Source organism: Thamnophis sirtalis, unplaced genomic scaffold (assembly GCF_051295495.1).
Source record: "Thamnophis sirtalis isolate CommonGarterSnake01/CBP01778 unplaced genomic scaffold, rThaSir2_p1.2 scaffold_7, whole genome shotgun sequence".
NCBI lineage: Eukaryota > Metazoa > Chordata > Lepidosauria > Squamata > Natricidae > Thamnophis > Thamnophis sirtalis.
The window spans coordinates 15,841,465-15,868,355 of NW_028261387.1; the positions used below are offsets into that span (position 1 = coordinate 15,841,465).

At 39.0% G+C, this 26,891-nt stretch overlaps 1 protein-coding gene across 3 annotated transcripts in view; it reads right to left on the reverse strand.

The window, feature by feature from the left end:
* Positions 1 to 26,891, reverse strand: part of PRKACB (protein kinase cAMP-activated catalytic subunit beta) — a 75,655-nt gene that overhangs the window by 31,312 nt on the left and 17,452 nt on the right. Inside the window, exon 1 of one of the 3 annotated variants that reach the window (XM_014074796.2) lies at positions 8,221 to 8,420. The exons of the other annotated variants lie outside the window; for them this stretch is intronic. Within the exon in view, the coding sequence (XP_013930271.1) occupies positions 8,221 to 8,227 (7 nt within the window). The 5' untranslated portion in view covers positions 8,228 to 8,420. Of the gene's footprint in view, positions 1 to 8,220; positions 8,421 to 26,891 lie in introns of those variants that run through there. 3 annotated transcript variants of the gene reach the window in all.

Genomic DNA, 26,891 nt, shown 5'->3' on the forward strand with positions numbered 1-26,891 from the left:
CGATTTCAAAACTATTCATTCCTTCAATGTTTATTTATTTAACTCAATTTACTATATGCATATGTAGAAATAGAACAATGCAAATAAAGTTATTGGCTTATTTTATTGGATGCAATGAAAGTATCAGCTAAATCATTTTATACCAAACACAATGGAAATGTGAAGAAATGTCTTCAAGTGTAAATTACACTGTTACACTATCTTCACTAGACTGAATTACTGTTTCTCCAAACTCAGGATTTTGAACCTGATTCATTTTACATTCACTGTAATTCATCCTTAGAAATTCTTGGGTTCACTAATTATTCTTAAAGCTACTTGGATATCTTTCAGTTTTTGAGAAATTGTTTTCAGCTTTTTTTCCCCTAAAGTATTTTTTTCTGTTAGCTTCTCAGATGGTCTTTCATATACAGGTAATACTAAACTTACAGCAGTTCATTTAAAAGTATGTAGAGATTCTCAATTTTTGGGACAACTATGAGCTGGGATGACTGCAGACTTTTAACTATACAATTTGGGATGAACACCATTCAAATGGTGTGGGAGTATGAATGGATTTCCAATAATAATAATAATAACAACAACAACAACTCCGCCGTTGCCGGTCCCAAGCCCGGATGACGGTTGTGGTCTCCAGGTGACATGTGATTATCTTTTGTGACCTTCTGACAAGCAAAATCAATGGGGAAGCTCGATTCACTTAACAATTGTGTTGCTAACAACTGCCGAGGTTCATTTAACAACTATGGCAAGAAAGGTTGTAAAAGGGGGCAAAATTCACTTACAACTACCTCGCTTAACAACAGAAATTTTGGGCTCAATTGTGGTCATAGGTGGAAAACTATCTTTACTAATTGTATGAAATATACAGATTTTTCTAAATGAGAAAAATAAGTATATTGGCACATCAACTCTTTTCAATATTCTATATTTGACACCAATAATTCATATTACTCCACTGTCTGTTCCTGGACATATATATGTTGACTGTATTGCACTTCAATCCACCAATTACACTAATTTCTCAGACGTTCAATTTGCTTATTTCATTTCCATGTTCATAATTCTGTTTTTCCTTAGTTCATGCTTTTCACATTGTTATGATTGAATATGATTTGTACACAATAAGTCATCTTTCAATTCTATCCCATCAATGTTTGACTTCGGCCTGTCTACATCATTACTCAGAAGTTTACTTGTGAGAATAGTGAGAAGAGTATTACCCACATAAAAATCTCACAGTCTGGAATCCGGACTTTTGTAATGCTAAAGCTATATCTATATGGTTTTCTAGACACACTACAAATGGTACTGGTATCTCCTTCGGAGTTTGATCATTCCTGCTCTTAGGCTACTGCCTAGTCTCATTCCTGCCAGGTACTACTTGTTCTCACCCCTGTTCAAGAATACTCTTTGCTCTGTCCATCAAGTTTTAATCTTCCCAATAAGCATGACCTCACTAAGAACTACCAGTCCTGTCAACCTCACTTTCAGCAGCACCAGTGTTATCAGCTTCTCCTATTTCATCCAGTTAAAATTACAAAATTATTTATCTTCGTTACTCTCCAGTGTTTTTTGTGATAGACCAATTATTCCATTTTTCAAAGGGGAAACAAAGTCATAATATATCATGTGAAGACAATATGACAGCGCAAGTTTGACACCCCTGATATAAGGAATCATAATTGAACAAGTTTGGAAGAAAAATTTACAGCAATTCTGTCTAAAAAGAAGCTATTTTTTTAAACAATGGGAAGCACCCTGTTATGCGTACTTCTCTCCCAGTGACCAAAATTGGGACTGGCAACTCCATTAATAAATGCCACTGCATTATCTTAGTTAAGGCAGAACATAGAAGTAAATTTTTACTTCTATGTTCTGCATTAACTCTTGCTTGTCAGAAGCCAATTGGGAAGCAAGTGAATGGTGACTACTTGACTGTGAGATACTGTAATATCCAAACTTAATTCATAGATTGCTTGATTCTTCATGATAACGACACAGAACTGCAGATCATCTTAGAGATGGCTGAGATAATGCTCAGTTTTGTTTTGTTTCTTTACATTATCAGCGTGTATTACAGCATGCAGAGAGAGTGATAACTGCACAACAGGTTTCTATAACGAGAATAAAAGAAAACAGCTACGCCATAAACACATGATTATTATAGCCACTTAAAGATGAACTGCTACAGGTATTATGAGTTTTGGAGTTTGATAATAATTAGCTGCCATTAAAATAAATTTGTGTAGGAAGATTTGTCTACGTATTCTGCAGAAACCTGTCCTGGCCCCCCTCTCAGCCTGAAATCAGACGAGGAGGAGTTGGAACCAGGACTGTCCGACGGAGATGGCACGTCTCCCATGGCATATGTGGAGAGGTCCAGGGACTGAGGATGATGCTACTTCAGGATCCTCAGGCATTGGGGGAAGTGGTCGACCTGACAGAGAGCTTCACTGGCGCCTTCACTGACATGGGGAGGATGAGCTGCTGACAGGTAATGGTGCTGACAGGGAGATCACCTCTGATGAGAAACAGATGGCTCTCCCACTTGATCCAAGGGCACAGAGAATGGAGCATAGGCAAGCTCAGAGAAGGGCCGGAAATCTACTTGGGAGAAGGTGGTCCCATTTCTCCTCACAAGGAACACCTGGAGTGGACTGATTTAAGGACAAGCTGTGGGGGAGTTAGTCTTTGCCAGGAACAATTGTTTGTTTTGGATTACATTCTCTCAGCTTTGATTCGTGCCTTTTGCCTTGCTTCGAGGACTACCACTGGTCTTGCCTTTGCCTTGTAAACTGCTTTTGCCCTTTGTCTTGCTTTACCTTCAGAACTGCCTTTGCCTTGCACCTTGTCTTTGCCCTGAGGAATGCCATTTGTCTTATGCCTAGACTTTGCATTGTGGACGTAATATAACAGCTGTTATTTGGGGACTGAGAGTGGCTGCCTTCAGGGTAGCATGGGGTGGGGCTTTACAGGTCATTGGAGAGCCATTTGTTGAACACTTATTGAGAGCAATAAATGACTCTCTAAAGTAGTGGGTCTCAACCTTCCTAATGCCGCGACCCTTTAATATAGTTCCTCATGTTGTGGTGACCCCCAACCATAAAATTATTTTATGTTTTCCATACTTTTTTTTGAAAATATGTGTTTTCCAATGGTCTTAGGTGACCCCTGTGAAAGGGTCGTTCAACCCCCCAAAGGGGTCCCGACCCACAGGTTGAGAACCACTGCTCTAAAGACTTGCCTTGACCACAGAACCTAAACTTAATTGTTCTTACAAAAGCCATTCCTACTCCGCCATAGGACAATCACTTGATCTTTAAGAGCACTCACCTGCAAACTGATAATCCATGTAATTGCATTAAACATCAGTAGCTGTGTACACACTACATGAATTTATGAGACATCTCCACTTCCAGCCTATTACTTCAATTCTATGTGTCAGCAACATTCAATCTAGGATGTCTTAGTCAGTCCTGCAGTGATGATGGCTTTAGTCTTCCTAGCCACCAAAACAGGAATGAGTGAGCAAGATAAAAATTATAGTATATCTAGTCACTTTTGAAATAACAATCACATTGGGAAGATATGGTTTGTCATAAGGCTAGATGAATATGAAAAGAGCAATCATCGTTCACAATCTCAGTTATTAGAAAGTTTTATTTCTTGAACTGTGATTTTTATTTAGTTTTATTTACTATATCTCCACGTCCTAGAAGATTAATTTTGATATATAAATATTAAAATTAAATAAATAACTTGTGTTATACAAATCAGTTGTATTAACCTTCAATTTTTGGATTGTTGTATTTCAACTTTTAAATGCCATGCTTTTGACTGCAGTTTGGATTCATAATCTAGCAATGGGACATCCTCCAGCTCTGCTCCAAATACACCATAGATTAAAAGATGGACTTCATTGTGGGACCTTTAGATTGTGTTCTAAATATATACAAAAAGTTTGGCTAGGTGAAATACCATATTTTCCAAAGTATAAAACACCCCTAGCTTTTGGGAGGAAAACAAGGAAAAAAACCTACCTCTGCCTCTGCCTTCCAGCAATTTGCCTCCTTGCAACAAACAGCAAATAGCCTGTTTCAGTTTTAGTTTAGCCTGATCAGCACAAGAAAAAAAAAATCTGCCTCTGCTTCTGCCTTCCAGCAATTTGCCTCCTTGCAGCAAACAGCCTGTTTCAGTTTTACTTTAGCCTGATTAGCACAAGGAAAAGAAAATCTGCCTCTGTCTCCCAGCAATTTGCCTCCTTGCAGTTTCAATTTCAGCACAGCCTGATTAGCATAAACAACTGATTGTCAGTTGGATCAGCCTCTTGACATCAGCTGTTTCAGGCTGCAGGGATTGCCATAGCCTACTGCCGCCTCCGCACGTCCCGTTTTCGGCATCTGCGCGCTCCATTTTCCTCCTGTACCAGGCAGTGAGGATTGGACAGAAAATGGGGCATGTGGAGGCAATCAATGGCAATCACTGCAGCCTGAAACAGCTGATGGTCGGGAGGCAGATCCTACTGACAATCAGCTGCTTGTGCTCATCAAGCTGTGCTGAAGCTGAAACAGGCTGTTTTATGTTTGCTGCAAGGTGGCAAATTGCTGAGAGGCAGAGGCAAAAGGGTGGGGGCCAGCGGGTAGACGGGACTACATTCGGTGTATAAGACACACCCAAATTTTCACTCTCTTTTAGGGGGGAAAAGTGTGTCGTATACTCAAAAAAAATTGGTAGATAAGATTAAAATGCAAACTAAATTTATTATACAGAGAAATGTAACTATAATTATATTAAATTTAAAAATCTATTTGCGTGATTATTCTCCAGCATTCAATAACTTAACGTTATCATATTAAACATATAATACAGTGGTAATTTTTAGAGGGGCATTGGGGATTGCATCCAAGAATTTCAGGGAGCAGCACATAACTCTGAGTTTTCAGGCTGCCAAAGATTAGTATGCAGGGTATGTAAGCTTCCTTACTTTGGAAGCATATTGCTTCATTACTAATACTCCAGAGCAGTGATGGCTAATCTTTTTCTAAAGGTGTGCCAAAATTGTGTGCACATGCACTATCACGTGTGCACACGTGCCCCCCCACCTGCACATGCCCAAATGATGCACCACCACCACGCATGTGCAAGCAACCCCCTCCGGGGGGGGGGCTGAGAAAGGCCATTTTCACCCTCCCTAGGCTCCAGGAAAGCCTCCGGAGCCTGGGGAGGGCAAAAAACAGGCCCAACAGGCCAACCGTAAGTTTGGGCCGATGGACCTGGTTTTTGCCCTCTCTAGACTCCAGAGGCTTTCCTGAAGCCTGGGGAGGGCAAAACAGTCTCCCCCAGCCCTCTGAAAGCCCAAAAATCAGCTGGCCAGTGTGCTCATGCGCCCTGGAGCTGAGGGCAGCCATGCAGGCAAATATGGCTCTGCATGCCATATGTGGCGTGCATGCCATAGGTTCACCATCACGGCTCCCAAGGATAGAGATGATCTGAAAAAAACCCAACTGAATGCAGACTACAGTGGAAAAAAGAGAATAAATTAGTTAATTTAAGATCTTTAATTCTGACTTTTTTACCCATCTGTTTTCTTGAAGTCTGTGGGGAAGTACAAAAGAAAATAAATATATAATATTTTTCAGATGAATAGACAAAATTTTTCTTTAATGCCAGATACCCAAAGACAAAATAGTACAGGAACATAATGGTCAACACGATATCTTGTTCTCAACACCATTCTTAATCAGAACTCTGGTTTATGAACTTTTGAGCATAATCTTCTGATGACTATAAAACAACTATATTGAGACTGTTGAAGATAAGATTTATACTTTCTTTTTTCAAAATGAGATTGGTTCTTCATCAGATCTTGTTCTTTAAATAAAAAGTAAGAACATTCTTGGTCTTCATGAATTGGTACAATATCTCAGCATGTGGGAAGTATAACCACAAAATAATAAAAATACATATAGTTTTAAATTGTGTGGTCACTCCTAGATTTTGCCTAGTATATCAAATATAAGTTCAAACATACATACGCTAGATCCGGGATGGCAAACCTATGGCACACGTGCCACAGGTGGCATGTGGAGCCATTTGTCAGGGCACGCAAGGCGTTGCCCTGTCAGCTCGCCAGGGTGCATGCGTGTGCTGGCCAGCTGAGTTCAGCCTTTTTGAAAGCCATTTTTTGCCCACCCCAGGCTCCAGAGGCTTTATAGGAGCCTGGGGAGGGCGAAAACAGCCTCCCCCCCCCATTTGGAGTGCAAAAAACTGGCCCTACAGGCAAACCAGAAGTTCAGGAATGGACTTCCAGTTTGCTCGTAGGGCCGGTTTAAGCCCTCCGAAGCCTTTAGGGAAGCCTACTGAAGGTTGCTGCAGTGACTTCCTGTTTGCTCGTAGGGTGATTTTTCGTCCTCCAGAGCCTTCAGGGAAGCCTCTGGAAGGCCCCTGAAGGCTCCGAAGGGCTTAAACCGGCCCTACGAGCAAACTGGAAGTCCATTCTTGAACTTCCGGTTTGCCTGTAGGTCCGTTTTTTGCACTCCGGAGGCTACAGGGAAGCTCCTGAAGTCTCCGGAGGGCCTCGGGGGGGGGGGGGGCAGACTGTTTTTGCCTTCCCCAGGCTCCTATAAAGCCTCTGGAGCCTGGGGAGGGCGAAAAAAGCATGCAAAAAATGGGGGGCGGTCATGCCTGTCATGTGTGCATGCGCGCTGGGTGTGTCGCACATTGCATTATGGGTGCGGCATGCCCACGCATGAGTCCCCTGCGCTCCCCCTGCTTATGGCACATGAGCCAAAAAAGGTTTGCCATCGCTGCGCTAGATTCTATCTATATACAGTATGTTCTATTAATATATATATAATTCATAAGTACTTTGATTGGAAACAAAATAGGGACACATGTTGATACAATCAACAAATAGTTAAGCTGATGTTATGCCTAAAGCTAATTCTGCAAGCATCCAATGTGAACTCTTATGGATACCTTCAAATACTTAAAGCATACCATTTTAAATGCAGTAGAACATTCCATTACACACATAGCAACTGATCCAAAGGAAGAATAAACATGTGGGTTCCTGATTCTAAGTGTTATGTTAATTTTGGTGTTGTCTTGCATACAAACTGTATGCAAGACAACACCACTATGGAGAAGAATATAGAAAAAGTATCACAATCCTTTAGTATAATCTCTATTTAGGAGAGAAAATTCAAGTGAATTTCAAGCCCACACTCCATATGGGCCACGTTTTTGCAATCTGTGTTGCAACTGCCTAGTCAGTTACCATGACTAAATTAGATAGTTGTACAAGTCAGAACTCCTTTGGCATATCTACTATGAGCTTCATAAGACTATATTTAGTCAATATATTTTTAAATTCAACCCTGCAAGTAAGTATTTTTCAGTTCTATTCTATATTGCCCCCCCCCCTTCAAGGTAGCTAAAAATAAATAGCTTTCCTATTCAAGCTGTATTTTGAGACCGCTGAGGTACTTACAATTTTATATAAAACCTTTTGGAAGAAGTTATTTTTCTGAAAGTAGAGAGACAGAGATCTTTGCTAAAATAAGGACAAACATAAATTTCTATCTAGGTTTTTAAAAAATTATTTACATCACAGATAATTTTGTTCTTAATATTCCAATTCCATTAAATTTATGACAAGAATACTTTACTTCAACCTATTACAGTACATGCTTGATATCAAAATCAAGTTTTCTTGTAAGAAATGATCACAAAAATCAGTTTGGAAAGCTAATCAGTCCATCTAACCATTACTTCACATATTAGTTTCAATTGCCAACTAAGAAAACTAATGTCCTTAGCCAATTATGAAACAAATTACTTACGTAAATACTATGTAGAAATGTATATGACATTAAACCTGCCAATTAACTGAAATAGAAGGTTATTTGCACTATCTCTAATTTAAAATTACTGAACTTTATTTACATAATGTATATTAAAAGCAACCTACAAAAAATAAGCTAATTGCATTATCTTTCACATCCTATGTAGTGCTCTTATAGTAAGAAATGCTTCTTTTCAATAGCTTGTACAATATTAAATAATTTGGTACCAAATGACTAAAAACAGCAACTCTATTATCCAAATGCTAGAAAGGAAAAATGCTCAGGACAACAATAATTTTAGATTTCTTTTTTCTAAGAAATGCAGTTCAATTCATAATCTAAGCCGAAGTGCAAAAATGAATTCACTTACCATTCATATTGAAAGATTAGTTTTCAGAAACATATTGCTATAAAATTTATCCGTAAAATGAGTTTTTAGTCTCTACAGTAGATGCAATGGAACCCATATACACAGCCACTAGAACTGGAAGACAAACAAATCCAGGGAGCTTGCTTTCATGCAGGCAGTTTAAAATACAAACACTATGCTATAAAAAATAACAGCAAAATAGATTGATATTCAAACAGGAATGTTCATTAACTATTTTCTTTTGAATGGATGTTACCTATACAACATAAAAATAATGTAAAATGGCTGAGAGAAAAAAAGGAAATGTCAGGATGTTTTAAGATGCTCTCAATTATAGCAAGCACTGCTAGTTTCCATAGCAACCTTAGAGGAGAATTATCGGTCTGCTTGTACCCAACCAGTAGCTTTCTCTAAAGCTTTAATTTATTCACACAGAAAATATCTCATTTTATATATATAAGATTCAATATATCTCTGGAGGCAAACAACTCAGAATTTTCTAGTTGAAGCTCAATACTACTATATCAAATATACCAAACCATTACTTATTCTATAACATATTGCTCTCTGTATCATACCATCTTCACATTTCTTAAGTTTCTAGTATAGTAGTGTCTGCAGGACACCTGTGACCCAGATACCACAAATGATGCTTAAACAGTTTCTTGTCCTCCGTAAGTATTTAGATTTTACCTTTTACACCCAGGACATGCCATGCTGGGTAACATGCACATTTTCATAGAGTTGTGCATTCCGGTTAACCTTATTTAAGCTTGCAGGAAGATTATACTCACTGTGTATGAAACATGTTTCATTGAGAATTTGGAATAGATTACCTTTCCTCATGTGTTCTTTAATTTTATATGGTGGATTGCAATATGGTGATGTATTTTGCCAATTGTTGGTATAAGGGGTATGTGCTAAAAATTTGTAATGCCTATGTTCATGTATTTTTTTTCTAATTTCTATAAAAGACTTCCGTTTGGTGGGCACATATTAATTTACTGTCATTTTTTAAATATATATGCTTGTATGATTTCAGGAATGTAATTTATTCTTGTAGTTATCAAGGATTTTTGGAAACTGACACTTTGAGACAAAAGTGTAGCTTATCATACTGGGAAATCATTTATTTTCTATGACTCGATATTTATGCATAAGTATTTTGTGATAGTATACAGGACAGTCATTCAAATACTGGGTTCCATGTGAAATCTTTTTTCATGTGTAACTACTTACAATAATACCCATGTTATTGATACTACCCAGTTTAGAACATTCACACAGCTGATTCAAACAAACCCAATGTGATTTACAACATGATTTATATTATGCCATTCCCTTAGATAATCAGATAAAATGTGATGATATACCAATGTAACAGCTACAAAATCCCCCATTTTTTTGCCAAACAGTTTATAAAAATCCATAATTTGGTCAGATTTTGAGATTCCAAAAGAATTAAGGATTGTGACTTACATCACTGTGTTATGTTAATCTTAATTAGAATTTAAAGGTTTACAAACTTTATATAGTATGCAGTGGGCTGAGTCATTCATCATATTAAACCATAATGTGCTTTGTTTCATATTTGTTTAGCATGAAATCAATCAGTAAGCTTAACTGTATATAAGAAAAACTATGTATGAAGGCATGTCTATGATCCTAAAATTTTAAACTGAGCATCAATGTAACAACTTTTTTGCTATGGTTTTGCTAAACGAAGTAAATTGTACAAAACCCCTACTTTTCTAAACCTAGATAAATTTAAGTAATGTATCATTCTATTATGTCAAAATGGAAAACAGCAAAAACAAATGTTTGTTAATTGGTTTACTAAATCAAACACTGTAGCTCTGAAAATCTCCCTAAACAACTATAGTATATACCAGCAGCCCAGTGGGTTCCTACTGATTTGGATTGGTTCGGCTGAACTAGTGGTTTGGCAGCCTGGGTTGCTAGAACTGGCAGCAACCCAGACCTGCCACCCCCCAAACTAGTTCTCCAGGCAGCGCCATAGGTGCTGCCATCTTGTTTTTAGCTTCTGCGCAGAACAATTTTTATTACACAGTGCATGCGCGCACAGTGCACTTCAAGCGCGCACAGCGCACCCCTGCAGCAGCCCCCAACCTTTTGGATACCAGGGACCGTTTCTGTGGAGGTTTTTCTGTGGACTGAAGAGGGCATGGTTTCATGAGCTGCCTGCATCCCGCAGTTGGGGCTTTACTTGTTTGCATGGCTTGGTTTCTGGCATGCCGCAGACTGGTACTGGTCACGGATTGGAGGTTGGGATCCCTGTTATATACATTGGATGTTTAGGAGGAGAATTGATGAGGCAATGTTATTCCTAAGAGAGAAATGTTAGAACTCTCATAGATTAAGTACAAGATTCTGTAAGTACATCAGTTTAGGGTGGAAAGATTTGAACTTCTGCTTTTATTACTAACCACAACATGTTAACCCAGAACAAACAACTTCCTCTTTGAGTTTATATATGTGCACCAACACATGAGGCATAGGAAGTTTTGCAAAGAGAATATGCCAAAGCAATGTCTTAAAAGATTCTGCAATCATAATGTTGCCATGTCAAGTTAATATAGATTTTTTTTTTAATGTTTAATTCAAACTTTTTTTCTTACTGAGCTCCAATATTTTTGATAGTATGTGTTCCAGTACTCCATGAAACAGATGGATGATAGTGTGGTAGTGAAACGAGAAAGGCATTTCAGATCAAAATAAGAGCTTATGTATTTTCTTGTCATTGTTTCTAATGGTGTGGGATGAGGAATTAGCGGGGTGGGAAGAAAAGGAACCCATATAAACTTTTGTTGTTGTTGTTGTTCTGCTGTAGGTGAGCATGGCATGTTTTGAAACATCTGATATCAGAGCCCTCTGAGGAAAAACCAGGAGATGCCTTTTCTGTACTTAAGATTTTTATGTTACCCATCTGAAAATATAACATGTTAACCCTAAGGCTTAAGTAGACTTTCTAGGAAGCAATGTATAATTCAGTTGCATATTCCCAAGAATAGCCTATTAACGCTGTGTGCCTTTCAGCTCATGAATAATGATTTCAGACACAAATTAAAATATGATTTATGTACAAACTTTAGAAATGACTTCTGAATGTATTTGTATCCAGCTGAAAACTATTATAAACTGCCCATTTTATTTATTTCTATAAATATAGTTAAATCCTTAAATTACAGTTTTAAAATAGATTCCAACATAATTATCCTGAAATCAACCATTCAAATCCTCTTAAAAGATTGTAGTATAGATAGTCCTTGCTTAATATCTCATTTAGCAAATGCCTGAAGTTCTGATATATAAAAATAGCTAGTTTTGAGACCAATCAATTTCACATTTACAACTGTCGAAGTATCTTGTGGTTATGTGTTAACTCTCTGTATGGTTCCTGATCACCTTGTTGTGACAAGCAGAGTTAATGGAGAATGTGGAAGTAAAATTGTAAGTCACAATCACGTGATTTTTCACTTCATGATTGCAGTGACATGCTTAACGACCAAATGGAAAGTCATACTGAAAGTTCATTATGGTCATTTCATTTTCCGCTTAGCAACTGCAATGTTTAGCGCTAAAGCTACGGGTCTCTATAGTGGTTGCTAAGCAATGACTACCTGGTTGCATATAAACTCTGAATTACTGCTCTGCATTATCACACGAATTATATATTTTAATCTCAAAAGGGGGCTGGGAAACTTCAACCTACAATTTGAATGCTACCTACTTGTAAGTCTACTTATTATTTGTAAGCTGCCTAGACTCACCTTATAAGGGAAATGACAAGTATAAAAATTTAATAAATAAATACAAATAAATACTAGAACATTCCATCCTGTTTGCCGGACCCCAAATAAGATTCTTCCCTCAGCTTTTCTAAATTCTGGAGAAGATAAGAAATGACTGCTTCACGAAGATAAAGGCAGTAGAATACAGGGAGAAAGTAGAAGTAGTGAGAAATAGTCAGAGCCTTCATGTCTAGCTAGCTATCAATCCTGAAGCTCTTCTCTCTGTATCCAACTTGCTATGTAAGGGATAAAATAAATATAATTTATGTTTTCCCCAAACTGAAGAGGTTTTGAGAATAATACTGTAATAAATCACATAGTTTTTCAGTTCAACAATCCACAATCATGATTATTAGTAATGCCACCTTCTGCAGGAGGTGAATCAGCATGATAGTCATCAGCTTAAAGGTCTTTGACATTAAAGTAAAAGGAGAGGCCAGAAGCAATGTAGATGCAAGAAGAGAAAGATGTGTGCTTAGCTAAAAAAAAAGAAGTCCTACTAATGAAAGAAAAAAGAGGAATTAGTTGCAAGAATGAAGATGGAACCTAGCCTTACTCTTTCAAATGCACCAACCAGGGACGTGCAGTCAGGGCAGGCGGGGCCTCACCACTATCATGAGGAAAAGAAAAGAATTTTTAAAATAATTAAAAAGGCTAAGGTAGTTGCTGCCAGACTCCAGAGTCACAGTGACTCTGAGTCTGCTTAGTGCTAACTATAGGGGGAGGCGAGAGAACTATGGGCCTCCTTTGCATAAGGAATTTTTCGCCTTTTAACCCTTGCTCAGAGTTAAGCAAGGGTTAAAAGGCGAAAAATTCCTTATGCAAAGGAGGCACGTGATTCTCCCACCTCCTGATCTGGGAGCAACAAATCATGCCTTACCTAAGTAAGTTGCTTTTTTATTTAATTTTTTACATTTTCATCCTGGCGGGCGGACAAGAGGAAAGTTGAAATCCACAGCTGGAAAAGGTATGTGGATCGGAGGGAGGGAGGGGGGATTCAAAATGATTGTAATTTAATTTGCATTTTTTTATTGTGAGGAATGTGTGTGTGTGTGCGCTCATGTGTTTCTTTTGGGGGCAAGGCGGCGGAGCGCGGCAGCGATGTTCTCGCTGCTGTGTCCAACAGGTCAGGCGTCTCGCGTTTATGTTTGCCATAAACGCGAGACGCCTGGCCTGTTGGACACAGCAGTGGCGGGGGGAGGAATGGGCTGGGTGGGCTGGCTGTCTGGGGAGGGGGAAATCATGGCCGCTCAGGCCCTGGCAGCAGGGCTTTAAAGTGGAGGCAGGGCCCCAGCGGCAGGACTGTACCAGGCAGCAGGGCTTTAAAATGACGACAGGGCCCCGGCGGCAGGGCTTTAAAGTCCCGGCGCCGCGTCCGCCATAGAGCGGGTCCCGGTCCTGCTCTATGGTGGACACGGCGCCGGGGCTTCACCAGGCTTTCGCGCTTGCCTCACCGGCCATGAAGCTCACCGCACGTCACTGGCACCAACACATGATGGATCTGCTTTGTACGAGATTGGATTGCTATTTCTGGATGAAGTCCTAAAAGCATTTCTCTTTAGTTATGCAGAAAGCCCTTGTGGAAGGCTTCTGAGGAATAAACATAACCTCCTTTACCTCATCCCCAGAGACTTTGTGAATCAAATCCTCAAAGTTGTAAGGTAGACAGAATCAAGGTCAGAAGATTTATCTTGACAGATAGAAAGAAACTTAGATTAACATCATAGGTAAAACAGAACAAGGAGAACTATAGCTGCTAAAAGATTCTGAAGAATTCATTGCGCCTCCGGTTATTAATACTTTGCCCCTTTTCTCTATCAGTACAGAACACAATTGATGACAGATACTATAATTAAGAATACTATCCCCTTTCATTTTACTCTAGGTTCTAACTGTGGTGTTGATGGTACAAAAACCTATTTATTATGACGACATGAGCTGTTTATTTTGTTTCTATTTTGACTGTTTCTGTGCTATACTATATTTTGTACATATTTCACCTAATCATGTTAGTTTAAGTGTTAGTATCTTTACCACAAAAGGTAGGCTAAAGATCCAGAAGGAACTCAACAAATTAGAACATTGGGCCCTATTTATCAAAGTAAAATTCAATGAAGAGAAAAGTAAGGTTTTTACTCTTAGGCAAGAAAAACCAAATATACAGGTACAGAATACCTGTGGCTCAGTAATAGTAACTGTGAGATAGATCTAGGAGTCCTAGTGGAGAACCACTTAAATATGAGCCAGCAGTGTGCTGCAGCCACCAAAAAACCAACACAGTCCTATACTGCATTAATAGCGAGATCAAGATCACATGAAGTGTTAGTACAACTTTATAATGACTTGGAAAGACCACATTTGGAATACTGCATCCAGTTTTGGTCATGATATAAAAAAAGATGTTGAGATTCTGGAAAGACTGCAGAAAAGAGCAACCAAGATGATTAAGGGGCTGGAGGCTAAAACATATGAAGAATGGTTCCAGGAATTGGGTATGTCTAGTCTAGTGAAAAAAAGGACTAGGGGTGACATAATAATACTGTTACAATATTTGAGGGGCTGCCAAAGCACCTCAAGACAGGAGAAGAAGCAATATTGGAAACTAATCTAGGGGAGAAACAACCTAGAACAACCTAGGAAGAAGACATTTCCTGACAGTGAGAACAATTAATCAGTGGAACTTCTTGCATCCAAAAGTTGTAGATGCTCCATCACTGGAGATTTTAAAGAAGATATTGGGCAGCCATTTATCTGAAATGATAGGGTCTCCTGCTTGAGCAGGGGTTGGACTAGAAGACCTGAAAGGTCCTTTCCAACTATGTTATTCTGTTAAGGGGTTTTACAGAATTTCTAAATTATGAAATGGGCAATCTCCTTGGTGCTGATAATGATGCAACAGAGACCTGAGGATTTCTGTCAGCAGTGGTGGATTCAGTGATCTGTCCAAGAGGTGAAGGCTCACCAACCAAGTTTGTGAACCTCCTAGGAAACTAAGGGGAAGATGAGGAGATTGCAACAGTCTTGGTATCTCATACTTTTAAAGCTTGTGAGACCATCTGAGAATGGTCTGTAAATAAAAACACCTGCAATGAACTTGTTTAGTAAAAACCTTGCATGATCTTCATTAAGGCAAAAGGACAAATAATTCTAGGGACTTTAAGAGTTGGGAGAAAAATGAAGAAATTAAGAGCAGAAAAAATAAAGTATTACATTAAAATAGAAGAAAAACTGGCTCCAATATGTTGATTATGTAATAAAAGAAGCAAATTGATTCTGGATAGGATTCTACAAGAACTCATGATCCATGCAAATGAGGATTTTCCACTACCTGGGAAATACTGTACACATAAATTAGGATTTATTTGTGTAAAGTAGTTCTGTACAGTAAATGAAATCAAGAGACCAAGAATTATGAAGCAATTCTAGGTATCTAATACTCAGAAGTCGATGAAACAAACAGCTGTGAGCAATATAGTTTTATTTTAGTCATATAAAATTCTGCCTCCATCCTGCTTTTAGAAAACAAGGATTAAATTCATGAGAATTGGGATTTTTATCTGCATTAATCTACTTAGTTGTATGTTTTAGAATATAACAGTACCAGAGAATCCTACAATGTCCATTATATATATTTGTTCTTATACAAATTTTTCATAGGAAAAAATTTCAACCAATGCAGCTTTTCTTAACAAAGAATTGTAAATTAAAGTTTATTGATATAAAAGGTAAAGTCTCCTTCAAGTTGAGCTTGAGCCCTGATGACTTGCTGGCCTTCCTATACAATTTTCTTGATAATAGGAATTGTTTTGCTATTGCCTAATTTTTGAATTCAGCTCTGATATAGTTTTGAAGATTTTCCATTCATGCAGTAACCAGGCTGACAATATTTAGATCCTAAACCCAAACAACATTACACAGGTACTTGTCTCTTCTGAAATTATTATAATAAAAATACAGAGTGCTTTACAATTTATTCCTTAATATTCAAAATGTGAGGAAAGAAAGAGAAGCAGAGGAAAGTAATGACTTACTTTTGAGAAAATATAAGTTGCATTGGCAGTAATGGATAGCAAAAAATATTTTTTAGTTTTACAAGTAATTCTATTGATTGTCTTAACACAGGGGTGTCAAACTGGCAGCCCACGGGCTGGATACGTTACATACAGGCCATGTCCACCCCATCTCTGTGAAGGCAAAAATGTCACGATACGTCACGTGATGGCAATGTGATGATGCCAGTTTGACACCTGTGTCTTCAGAGATAGAAATCACAATAAAACTAATGAATACAATCTAAGAAAGTCAAAAACTAATATACTTTAAGTATGGATTAGTTTAAGAAAAGTGGAAAAAGAAATAAAAAAGAAATTTAATAGAATTAAGACTACTTTTCTATTATAGGAGTAGAAATTTCCTCTTTATGCCAATTGCAACTCATTTTTTTTTTAAAAAAAAAACTGAACCTAGGTATATCGAACCAAATTATCTAATCTTTCTTTTCCATAAATAGAAAGGCTGATAATTGACAATTTCATGAAGCAACCTAATCTGGAATTTTAAAAAAATCCTTCCAGGAATGCATAAACATAGATTAATCCATACATGGATATATGGGGGGGTATACCCAATGGTCTTCATAAATAGACAAATTCCAAATTAGGGTAAATATAATTTAATATTTCATCCTAAGAATCTGGTTCATCAAAATATCAATGTCTAAGTAGTAAAACATCAACTTCTTCATTTTTAAAAAATACCTAAGCAGAATCAATAAAACAATAACTTCAAAGTATGTACTATAAATAAATCCTAATCCTTTCTATGCTTCTATAATTAGCATATTACAAATTGGGAAATATTAGATTTATTCCAGTTTATTGTATACCTATTTACCATAGTGTTATACAATTTCCTCAAATTTGAAAAAGACTTTTGATAATCATTGAAAAAGACCATGACATCTGTGCAGAGCAATGAACTATACGGAATTCCTGCTCCTAAATACCATGAAAGTTACATACCTATGTTTACAACAGCAAACTTAATACTGAAGAAGCTAATAGGCATCCTTAACAAGTACACCTCTTTTTAATTACACTGCAAATAATTCCATTAATAATTATTCAAGCAGAAGGATTAGACTACTTCATTTTTATCCAATATATAAATGTTAGTAGATATCCCTTTTGAAATCAAGAATTCAAGTTGCCCCATTTTGAAGGCTTTTCTTTTACATCTAAATTAAGCTAATATGGCTGCTACATTATTATGAGAATAAAATGTTATTATAACTACCAATAATCCAAATTATTAGAGGCTTGGTATCCTTTCATAAAAGTACATTGTGTTAGATAAATTAATGATGGTAATATTCATGTCAAAATCTTAACATCAACATTTAACAGTATATTGGATACTTTCCTGCTTTCCGTATAGTATTATTTAGCTCTCATTACATAATTAAAGCAATGTCCTTTTATTAAAACAGTTATGATTCATCTCCAAGAACAGCCAAACTATCCTTATATTTTTAATAACATCAGTGTAAATGTCTAATGCAGGTGCCTTTCTCAATGTCATTGTTTTAATAGCATCAAATACTTTCTACACTTCTAGGTTAAAACTATAACTGTGTCCTTTTAATGAACTTCCAAACTTGGGAGAAGATTTATTCTTTTTTAAACATTAACAGGTATCCATTTGGAGAACATACAGTTGAAACTCGAAAAATTAGAATATCGTGCAAAAGTTCATTTATTTCAGTAATGCAACTTAAAAGGTGAAACTAATATATGAGATAAGACTCATTACATGCAAAGCAAAATAGTTCAAGCCGTGATTTGTCATAATTGTGATGATTATGGCATACAGCTCATGAAAACCTCAAATCCACCATCTCATAAAATTAGAATATTACATGCAATCAATAAAACAAGGATTGTACATAGAGCAATATTGGACCTCTGAAAAGTATAAGGACCCACTGGACCCAACAAGGCAGGGGTTGGATTCTCCCGCAGCGCACAGAGAGCGATTGTTCAGGTAAGACCAACATTTCTTCTGTGCGCTGCTAGGAGGATCCAAGCATGGGACATACCCAAGCTTAATGTCTCAAGGGCGGGAAACAGGTCGATCCAGGGTCTCTAGGCTAGAGTGAACCCCTTGCAGGACTTGTCTCCCGAATGACGCCTTGGCAGAAGCAAATTTATCCTATTTGTAATTCCTGACAAAAGGCGTCAGGGATGCCCAAGTTGCTGCCCTGCAAATCTCAATAGATACTTGCGTTGCCCAGGCGGCCATGGTAGCAGTACTTCTGGTAGGGTGTGCTGTTATGCAGTCGGGGACAGGTCTGGCCTGATGTTGTAGGTCATTGCAATGCATGCCTTCAACCAGCACCCTATAGTTGATGGAGTCACCTTTCTTCCCATAGATGCCAGGGACTCTGTCCATCGGAATGAGGTAGTCCGTTTTATATATCTGCGTAGTGCCCTTCTCACATCCAAAGTATGCCAACGTATTTCCCAAGGGCTGACTATGTCCCAGGCAAAAGTTTGGTAAAATAAGCTCCTGGGCCCTGTGGAACCAGTCCTCTCTTACTGATAGCGCCAACTCTGAAATCCTCCTGGCCGATGTAATAACTATGAAAAAGGCAGTCTTAAAGGTCAGAAGCCAGAGGCTAGTCCTTGTAAAACAATGGGAAGCTCCCAGGTGGGGCACCAATGTACCACAGGGGGCTTCAGGTTAGTGGCTTCTTTCAGGAAACTACACACTCTCAGGTGCTGATTAAGTGATTGATGGATATCACATGCTAGTACTGTGGACAAAGTGGCTACTTGCCTGCGGAGGGTGTTGGGAGACAACTCTCTGTCGAGACCCTCCTGTAAGAAGTCCAGGACCTACGGAGTTGATGCCACATTGGGATTGATATGCTTCTTGGAACGCAGGTGGGGGTGGGACACTGAATGTGCCTTGGGGGCAAGGAGATAAACTCCAAGGTAAGACCCATCTTTATTGTTTGTATAACCCAAGTGTCCATAGTTATCATCTCCCATTGGGCGGCAAAAAGCTGTAACTGCCCTCCAATGGGAGGAGGGTGTTGGGAATCACTTATTTCTATGAAAGGGTCTGTTGCTTGACCCTCAAAATAGCTGCCTTGAAGCAGGCTGCTATCTGCCCCGTCCCGAAAGGGCTGTCTGTCCTGAGGACGGTCAGTTCCCTGGGAGTAGGAGCTTTGGAATGAAAGGGCATTGAGGCTTGAATCAGGGGACTGAAATGACTGCCTACAAAAATAAGGCAGTATCCTACAATCCGCCCTCTTGTTAATATAAGGTAAAACCTTCCCCTTATTCTTGTTTTCAATTAGGATAGGTTCTAGCAACTCCATGAATAGGATATCTCCCTTAAAGGGAGCAGAGGCCAACTTCCACTTTGACCTCATGTCTGTGTACCAATTGCGGAGCCACAGGAGACGATGCAAGGTAACGTTGGATGTTAAGGCCCTGAATGCAAACTTGGCCTCATTAAGGATAGTGTTCACAGAAAACTCGGCTGCTGCCGCTAACTTGTTAATGTCCTGATGCAGCTTGGTTTCCTCTGGAGATAACCTGGCCTGCATTTGGTGAAGCCAGAGAAGGGAGGCCCTATTAAAGTGGCCGCTTTAATGGTCCAGGCTGCCGCCTGATGCGTTTTATGGAAAGATTTTTCAAGGGGAAAATAGAGGCCGAGGACAGAGATGCCACTGGGGCATCCACAGAGGGCAATGCAGAAGTTCCTGCAGGCTAGGGTCAACCATGTAGAGCCTCTTGTCACTGCTACTGGGGGCTGCTAGGGAGTCAGGCTGCAACTACTGATGCATGTCTACGAACAGCTTAGGAGAGGGAGTAATCTCCTGCACCGGTGCTGGTTCGTTAAACAGCACTTCACTGGGATCTTGAAGATCTGTAGCTGCCTCCTCAGGTATAACCGCCACTCCCATGTGTGTGGTGGTCTTGGCCTCGTACAAAAGAGATTTAAACAATATCTTGGGTTTAAAGAGACCAGTGAAGGCAGGTTTGTATGGAGTAATTATTATTGGTCAGCCTAGTCTTCCTCTCTCCAAATGGATTCCTCACTACATAGGGAGGAGAGAAGAGGACCCCTGTAGGAATGCCCCATCATTGAGGCCTTGTGCTAGTGGATGGGTGGGCACTAGTCGGACAGGATGCTGGTCTCTTTATTGAAGACCCTCAGCGATCCCCTGGGAAATGGCTCGGGAGATGATGTTGTGCATCTTTGGAAAGAGCTGGTCCCTGATCCTCCACTGCACGGAGCCCCACCGCAGTGGGGTTGAATGTGGCCTCCAGGGGTGGATGTCTGACTGGGCCAGTTGCCTCCAATTCTGCTGATGTTGTGCAGGCAAAGTGGGCAAATTCTTCCATAAGGGAGGGTGCTTGAGAACCTTGGGCCCCTATGGTGCCATGTGGCAACCAGTCTTGATGTTCTTCCTCCATAACAAAAGGAGAAGGCTCCAGCTGCAAAGGGCAGTCAATTTTCATCTCCCCAGGCAGGATGTCCAGTTGGGCCTCTGCTCTGCTCTGTCTTTGGACCTTTGCAAACTGTTTTTCTAATGCCTTCTGACGTCTTGTGGCAGCCCTGTCCGGGTCCCTGGATTCCTTTCTGGTGGAAGAATGTTTGGAGCCTAACTCCCCTCAAGGCCTCCCTCACAGTTGCACCAGCCTTCCTAGGATGGGGCCTATGTATTGGGTGCTGGCTGGTTGATGCCTCGGTCTGGTCACCACTCCCTGACAGGCCTCCGTCCACCATTTTGAAAATAAATTTCAGGCCATCGATTGTTTGGCCACAAGGACAAGCTGGCTGACAACTGCACCCTTTGTTGGTCTGGGGAGGTCTGTTGGTCTGTGCCAACCCTAGGGAAGGTGGGATTCGAAGGAGAAGGGCCCAGCAATCGTGGCTCCACTCACCAACTGCTGCAATCATGGAGAGGTAAAATGGCACGAACCGCCAAATGGCCCTGCAGTGCCAATTAGGATTTTGAAATCACAGGGTATGACCAGTGCTGGCCAACGACTCCAGAGCTGCTGAGATCAAGGAGGTGGTGGTGACCCTGCCAGTGATCCGGAAAGGGACAGCCCATGCACCAGTAGCAATCAGCAAAAAGACAGGCCAGGCAGCAATAGGGCAGATGGCAAAGAGCATGAAAAAAGAATCCGAGACGCTCGGCTCTGAAGAAAGGGCCCACTTCAGTGTCATGGAGCGTGGTCCAACCTAGGGACCTGACATTAGAGCTACCTGCTTTAGATTGTAGTCCGTGGTGGTGACAGCCCACTGGCAATCCAGCCAGGCCAGCCATGCACCGGCAGCGAGGGGAATCGACTAAAGCTGTGCACGGCAGCAGAAACTCCCTCCGATGATACCTGCTCCTGGAATTTTAGTAGATGTAAAATAGTTCGGACAGAAAATATATATTTTTTTTAGAGAGAATTCAAGCGATTTGTCAATCTGCTCATAAACTGCTGGAGAATCTTTGAATATGTCTTTCCTAGGCTACACTGAGTTGAAAAACTGGACTCAGTAGAGCAGAGGAGGCATGGCCAAAGCTTTTACAACTCAAGTCTCTGGGTGGATAGACAGAAGTTAACCCATGCTTGGATTCTCCAAGCAGCACATAGGAGAATAGAATAGAATAGAATAGAATAGAATAGAACAGAATTCTTTATTGGCCAAATGTGATTGCACACACAAGGAATTGTATGAAACTCTGTTGTTTTAGGTGCTGAACAAGTACTTGATGGCAAATCCCTGGCCCAGTTTAACCTGGTAGATAAATATACTTTCTCTTGAAATGAGCTAATAGTTTCCGATCTGGCTTGCAGCAACCTCTCCAACCTCAGCTTTATCGATTTTGCCTCTAGGAAACAGACTAAGCAGAGTTTGACTCAGACCTACAAAGTAACAGATCTAAATTTTTATCACTACTATAGAGACCATGCTGTTACTCTTTATGCCATCCGTAAATATCTTCACATCATCTTTTCCACCCACGCAAAAAGCCATTTGTATTAGCAAGGTCTGATATCTAACCTTAAAGGCGACAAAGGGGATGTTGCTCAATATCTGCAAACAGGAATGCCTGTGAATATGCTCAGATGCAGAGGTTGGGGACAGTTGCACATATTCTGTTCAGTTGTTTCCTATGCCATTTCTCCATAGCAACAACATGTGATTGCTCATCCTCGACAAGACAATTTCAAAACATGTATTTTTATGGCATGCTTGCCATTCATTCCACTCTAATTCTTCTTTGTCAGTTATAGTTCTTTTCATACACTTAGTATACTTCACATACTTTTCATATATTATATTCTTTATTAAATTCTTTACTTCTTCATCCTTTCACCTTTCTCTTGATATTGGCATTTTAAAAATATTTAGCACTGACTTCTGAAACAATTCATAAGCCATCTGTTAATAGCCTCTGTCAGGGTAGAACAAGAAGCAATGGATGGAAACTAATCAAGGAGAGAAGCAACTTAGAACTGAGGAGAAATTTCCTGACAGTTAGAACAATTAATCAGTGGAACAGCTTGCCTCCAGAAGTTGTGAATGCCTCAACACTGGAAGTCTTTAAGAAGATGTTGGATAGCCATTTGTCTGAAACGGTATAGGGTTTCCTGCCTAGGCAGGGGGTGGACTAGAAGACCTCCAAGGTCCCTTTCAACTCTGCTATTGTATTCTATAGCCCTCCCAAATAAACCAGATAAGAAGCACAAGGAAACACATTAGTCCAATTAGATGGACTAATTCTACTTTATCATACGGCTACATTAACAAAATGCTGCAACTTTGTAGCTATAAATTATCCACAGCCTCTTTTAACTGCTTAAGCAATTAGGCCTAAATCTAACAGAACACTTCAGAAGTGGATTATCTGGACTCCTTTCAGTTGGGATTCAGGCCTAGGTATGTGATTGAAATGCCACTGGTTACACTTATGAATAACCTTTGGAGCGGGTGTGGTAATGGTACATCCATCCTTGCTCTTCTTGAACTCTCAGCAGCATTCATATATTTCTGGATCAGCTTTGGTGGTTACAAATGGGTGACAACGTGCTGTGTTAATTTTCTTTCTTTCTTCAAGACTGGCTTCAGTCAATCGTCATAATGGTACAGAAGTCATTCCACAGTCCCTACTTTGAGGACCATGTGGCAGCTGTGGTTGGGAAGACTTGTATGCAGTTTTGTGTTGGGCTCTAATTGCACCTGTTCCTGGATCAAGGAACTTTGTTCACAATCACTCGTGCATTAGTCACCTTTCAAACACATTACTACAATGTGCTTTACATGAAGCTGCATGTGAAGAACATCCAGAAGCTGCAGCTGATTCAAAATGCAACTCACAGTTCCAATCAGTGCACATTACATCCCTGCTCCACAAGATTCAGTGGCTGCCAGTGTGGTTCTTAGTTAAATTCAAGGTGCTGGTTCATATAAAATTCTTTATAATATGAGACCAGGTTATTTGGGACTGCCTCTCCTAGATTGTGTTTATTTATTCCAGCAGATCTGGTAGCAGAAATATGCTTGGATCCTGTCTATTAAGGTGAGCTATATAGTGGGATTCAGGATGAGAGCCATTTCTATTCTTTGGAACATCATTCTGCTACAGGTCAGATTAGACCCAATTGTGGTGGCATTTCATAAAGCTCTGAAAACTGGTACTATAACTGGCCATGGGAGTTTGGATGTATGACAGAGCCTGTGGGATAATTGTGATTTTTTGTTGCTAATTTCTGTTTATTGTTTAGATAGCATGTTTTTAACTGGTGTCTGAATCATAATGTTGAGATAAATGGCCATATACATTTATTTATATAAATAAAGTAAGTCCAAGAGATTCCCAAATTACAAAACCTGCATCTAGGCCTCAACATATTTCAGATTGCTGGAACAGGACTTCAAACAAAATTATTGGCAAGATCCAGGGCAATAATATACAATTCAATATTGCAAGCTCTGAACAAAATAATATCAATGGCTTCAAGCAGATCTTAAAAGACTGAGTCCTCCATCATTCCTCAAGAGTGCAGTCACCAAGATAAACCCACCTCTCCCACAACCATTCATTGGGTTAATTCACTATGGAACCAGTGGAAGCACTGTAAGAAAGTGTGCCTCCAATATTCTGTCACAGAAGCAAAGGAAAAGAAAAAAATCATGCAAGTTGTCTAATTGCTCAAGCCACTGGAAACTAAAGTAGAGGTAATTCAAGACTCCTTATCTGTTTCTATGATGACAGAAGGAATAAACTTGAGGAAGAGGGAGAAAAGGCACAACCAAGGCAATGGCTAGATAAGAGAAATCCAGAGTCTAGGCAAGAACTGTAACCCAAGAAAGTATATCAGGCAAAACCCTTCCTAGTTCTCATGAAGATAAAGGAAGGGAAGGAAGAAAATACATTCAGACTTGCAAGGCTCAGTTATTATAGCCTTACAATAAAAATAGTATTAATCTGCATGATTTTGATTTCCTAATATTATCTTCCTTGGAGGGTTGAAAATTGCTTCCTAACAATTCATAAATTAGAAACCAATAACAAACACCGTAGATAGAAAAATAGGCAGTAATATTGTAGATAGACAAATGAGAAATACTGCTTCTAACAAAGCACTATGTTTTCATTTGCAGGTTAATTTATATTACTTTAACTGCTTAAGTTAGCAGAAAGAGCCAGGCACCAACAGAAACAAACGATGCTCATTATAATCAGTGGTGGGCTGCTGCCTGGTTGGACCGGTTTGAGTGAACCGGTAGTTATGACCACTGGGCCCACTCATCAGCTCCTGCGCGATCCTTTCCGCTTTCTGGCTCATGCCCACCACCCACACTGCCCAGTTGTGATCTGTGCTGCACCTGCTCTGCTCACCAGAGCTACTTGAGTAGATTAGCTGCTTGTTTGAAGCTCTGTTTCAGCACCGAAGGGGAACATGCGAGCAAAGCGAGCATGCGTGCATGTGCTCACAACCAGGGAACCAGTTGTTAACGTAAGTGCAACCCACCTCTGATTATAATAGGTGGGGAAGAAGGCAGGGTCACCACCAATTCTGATAGCACAAATCAGTTCTTGGCTGTCCATCGACTCTCAAAATAATAAGAATTATTACTATTACATCTAAAACAATGCCAAGGGGGAAAGGTCAATATTTGGAAAATTGTTGTGAAACAGTCTTTTAGTCCCACTGCAAAAACAAAAAACCCTTATGAATAAGTATTTCTCAGCACATTATATTATTTTTTAAATGCTTTACCACTTAAAAGTGAAGCAAGTCTGATATTATGAATGCAGAACAAATTTTTAACCCCTATTTCCTTGTTTCAACAAGCTACATTGTTAAAGTGGGTCAGCTGACTCACAAGTATACAATTACTTATTTAAACAAAAAATAATTGGTTCAAAGTTTAAACTCTTAAGTTCAAAACAACATTTTCTCACTGCAGAAAGGCAGACACTATCAACTAAAAACAGTCACAGATTCATATTGTGAAAAAGTAGAAGGTATTAACTAGGATTGCAATAAAACCATTCTTTATTGTACATGGCAACTCAGAATTCTGCAACAGATGGTTATGAACTAAATAAATAAAAAAGCCCAATAAAAATGCAACTGTCTAATGATTTCCAAGTCAATCCCAGATTCACAACATAAATCTGAGTTTTTAGACTGATTCTGTGTTTTCCATTCAGAGCATACATAATGGAATATAGATTTTCTTAAGTTATAAAGATGAACCCAGCCTCATGATTGCAATTGTTCCCGATAGCATAAAATAAGTAACACTATCTTGACATTTAAAGCGACTTCCTTCAATATAAGATTGGTTTAATAAATGTTCCTGTTATAAATTATAAATCAATTATTGCGGGAATCCATAGGCCAGAATTTTTTCAATGAATTCGTTTTACAGAATTTAGGTAGTCTTTTTATTAATTGTTCCCCAAATCTCTTGAGCCATCAATATTTGGGTAGTAGCTTTCACCAGGGATTTTAAATACTTATCTCTTATCACTTATCTCTCTGTGTATATAACATATAAATACAAATCTAAGAACGTGCTAAAATGTTAATTTTCATCTTAAACAAAATCCTCTTAAGACTGTTGTGTTTCAAGCACAAAGGACCAAGTAGAATATTCTACAATAAAGTCCAAAATATAATCTGCTCGAATATTAATTAAAATTATATCTAATGACATTTGCTACATTTAAAATACATATGGCAGCACAGTAAAGAAACCAATGCATATATGCAATGGTATATAACTAATAATATTATTTTACATAATATAGACAATTAAACATATAAAAAAATGAAACCAACTGTGTATATCTGTATCCTTAAAGTAAGTGCTACTTTGAATAATATATCAAACAATTTTGTATGACAGAATTTTAAAAATCCTGACTTTTTTGTATAAAAGATCTTGTCTGAAAAGTATGAGAGAACTCTTGATTGTTCCATGCAAGTTCACAGAAATATATGTGTAAATATTGTATTTATTTATTCAATGTATATGCCTCCCTTCACACTGATAAGGCTATTCTATAAGGCTAGTGGCTATAAGGTAACTTAATATTGAACATGCTAGCAAATATTTTAAAATTAGCAGGCTGCACATTTGTCAATATTAACTTAATTACTCTATGGCAAAATTGCCGGCACATAATTTTTTAATAACAACAGCAACAATACAATAGAAAGAAGAGAAAGAACTGGCAAAGATAGTAAAATATAAAGACCTGCAAATAGAAATAGAATGACTACGACAAAAGAAAGCAAACATAATAGGACCTTGGATTCAATC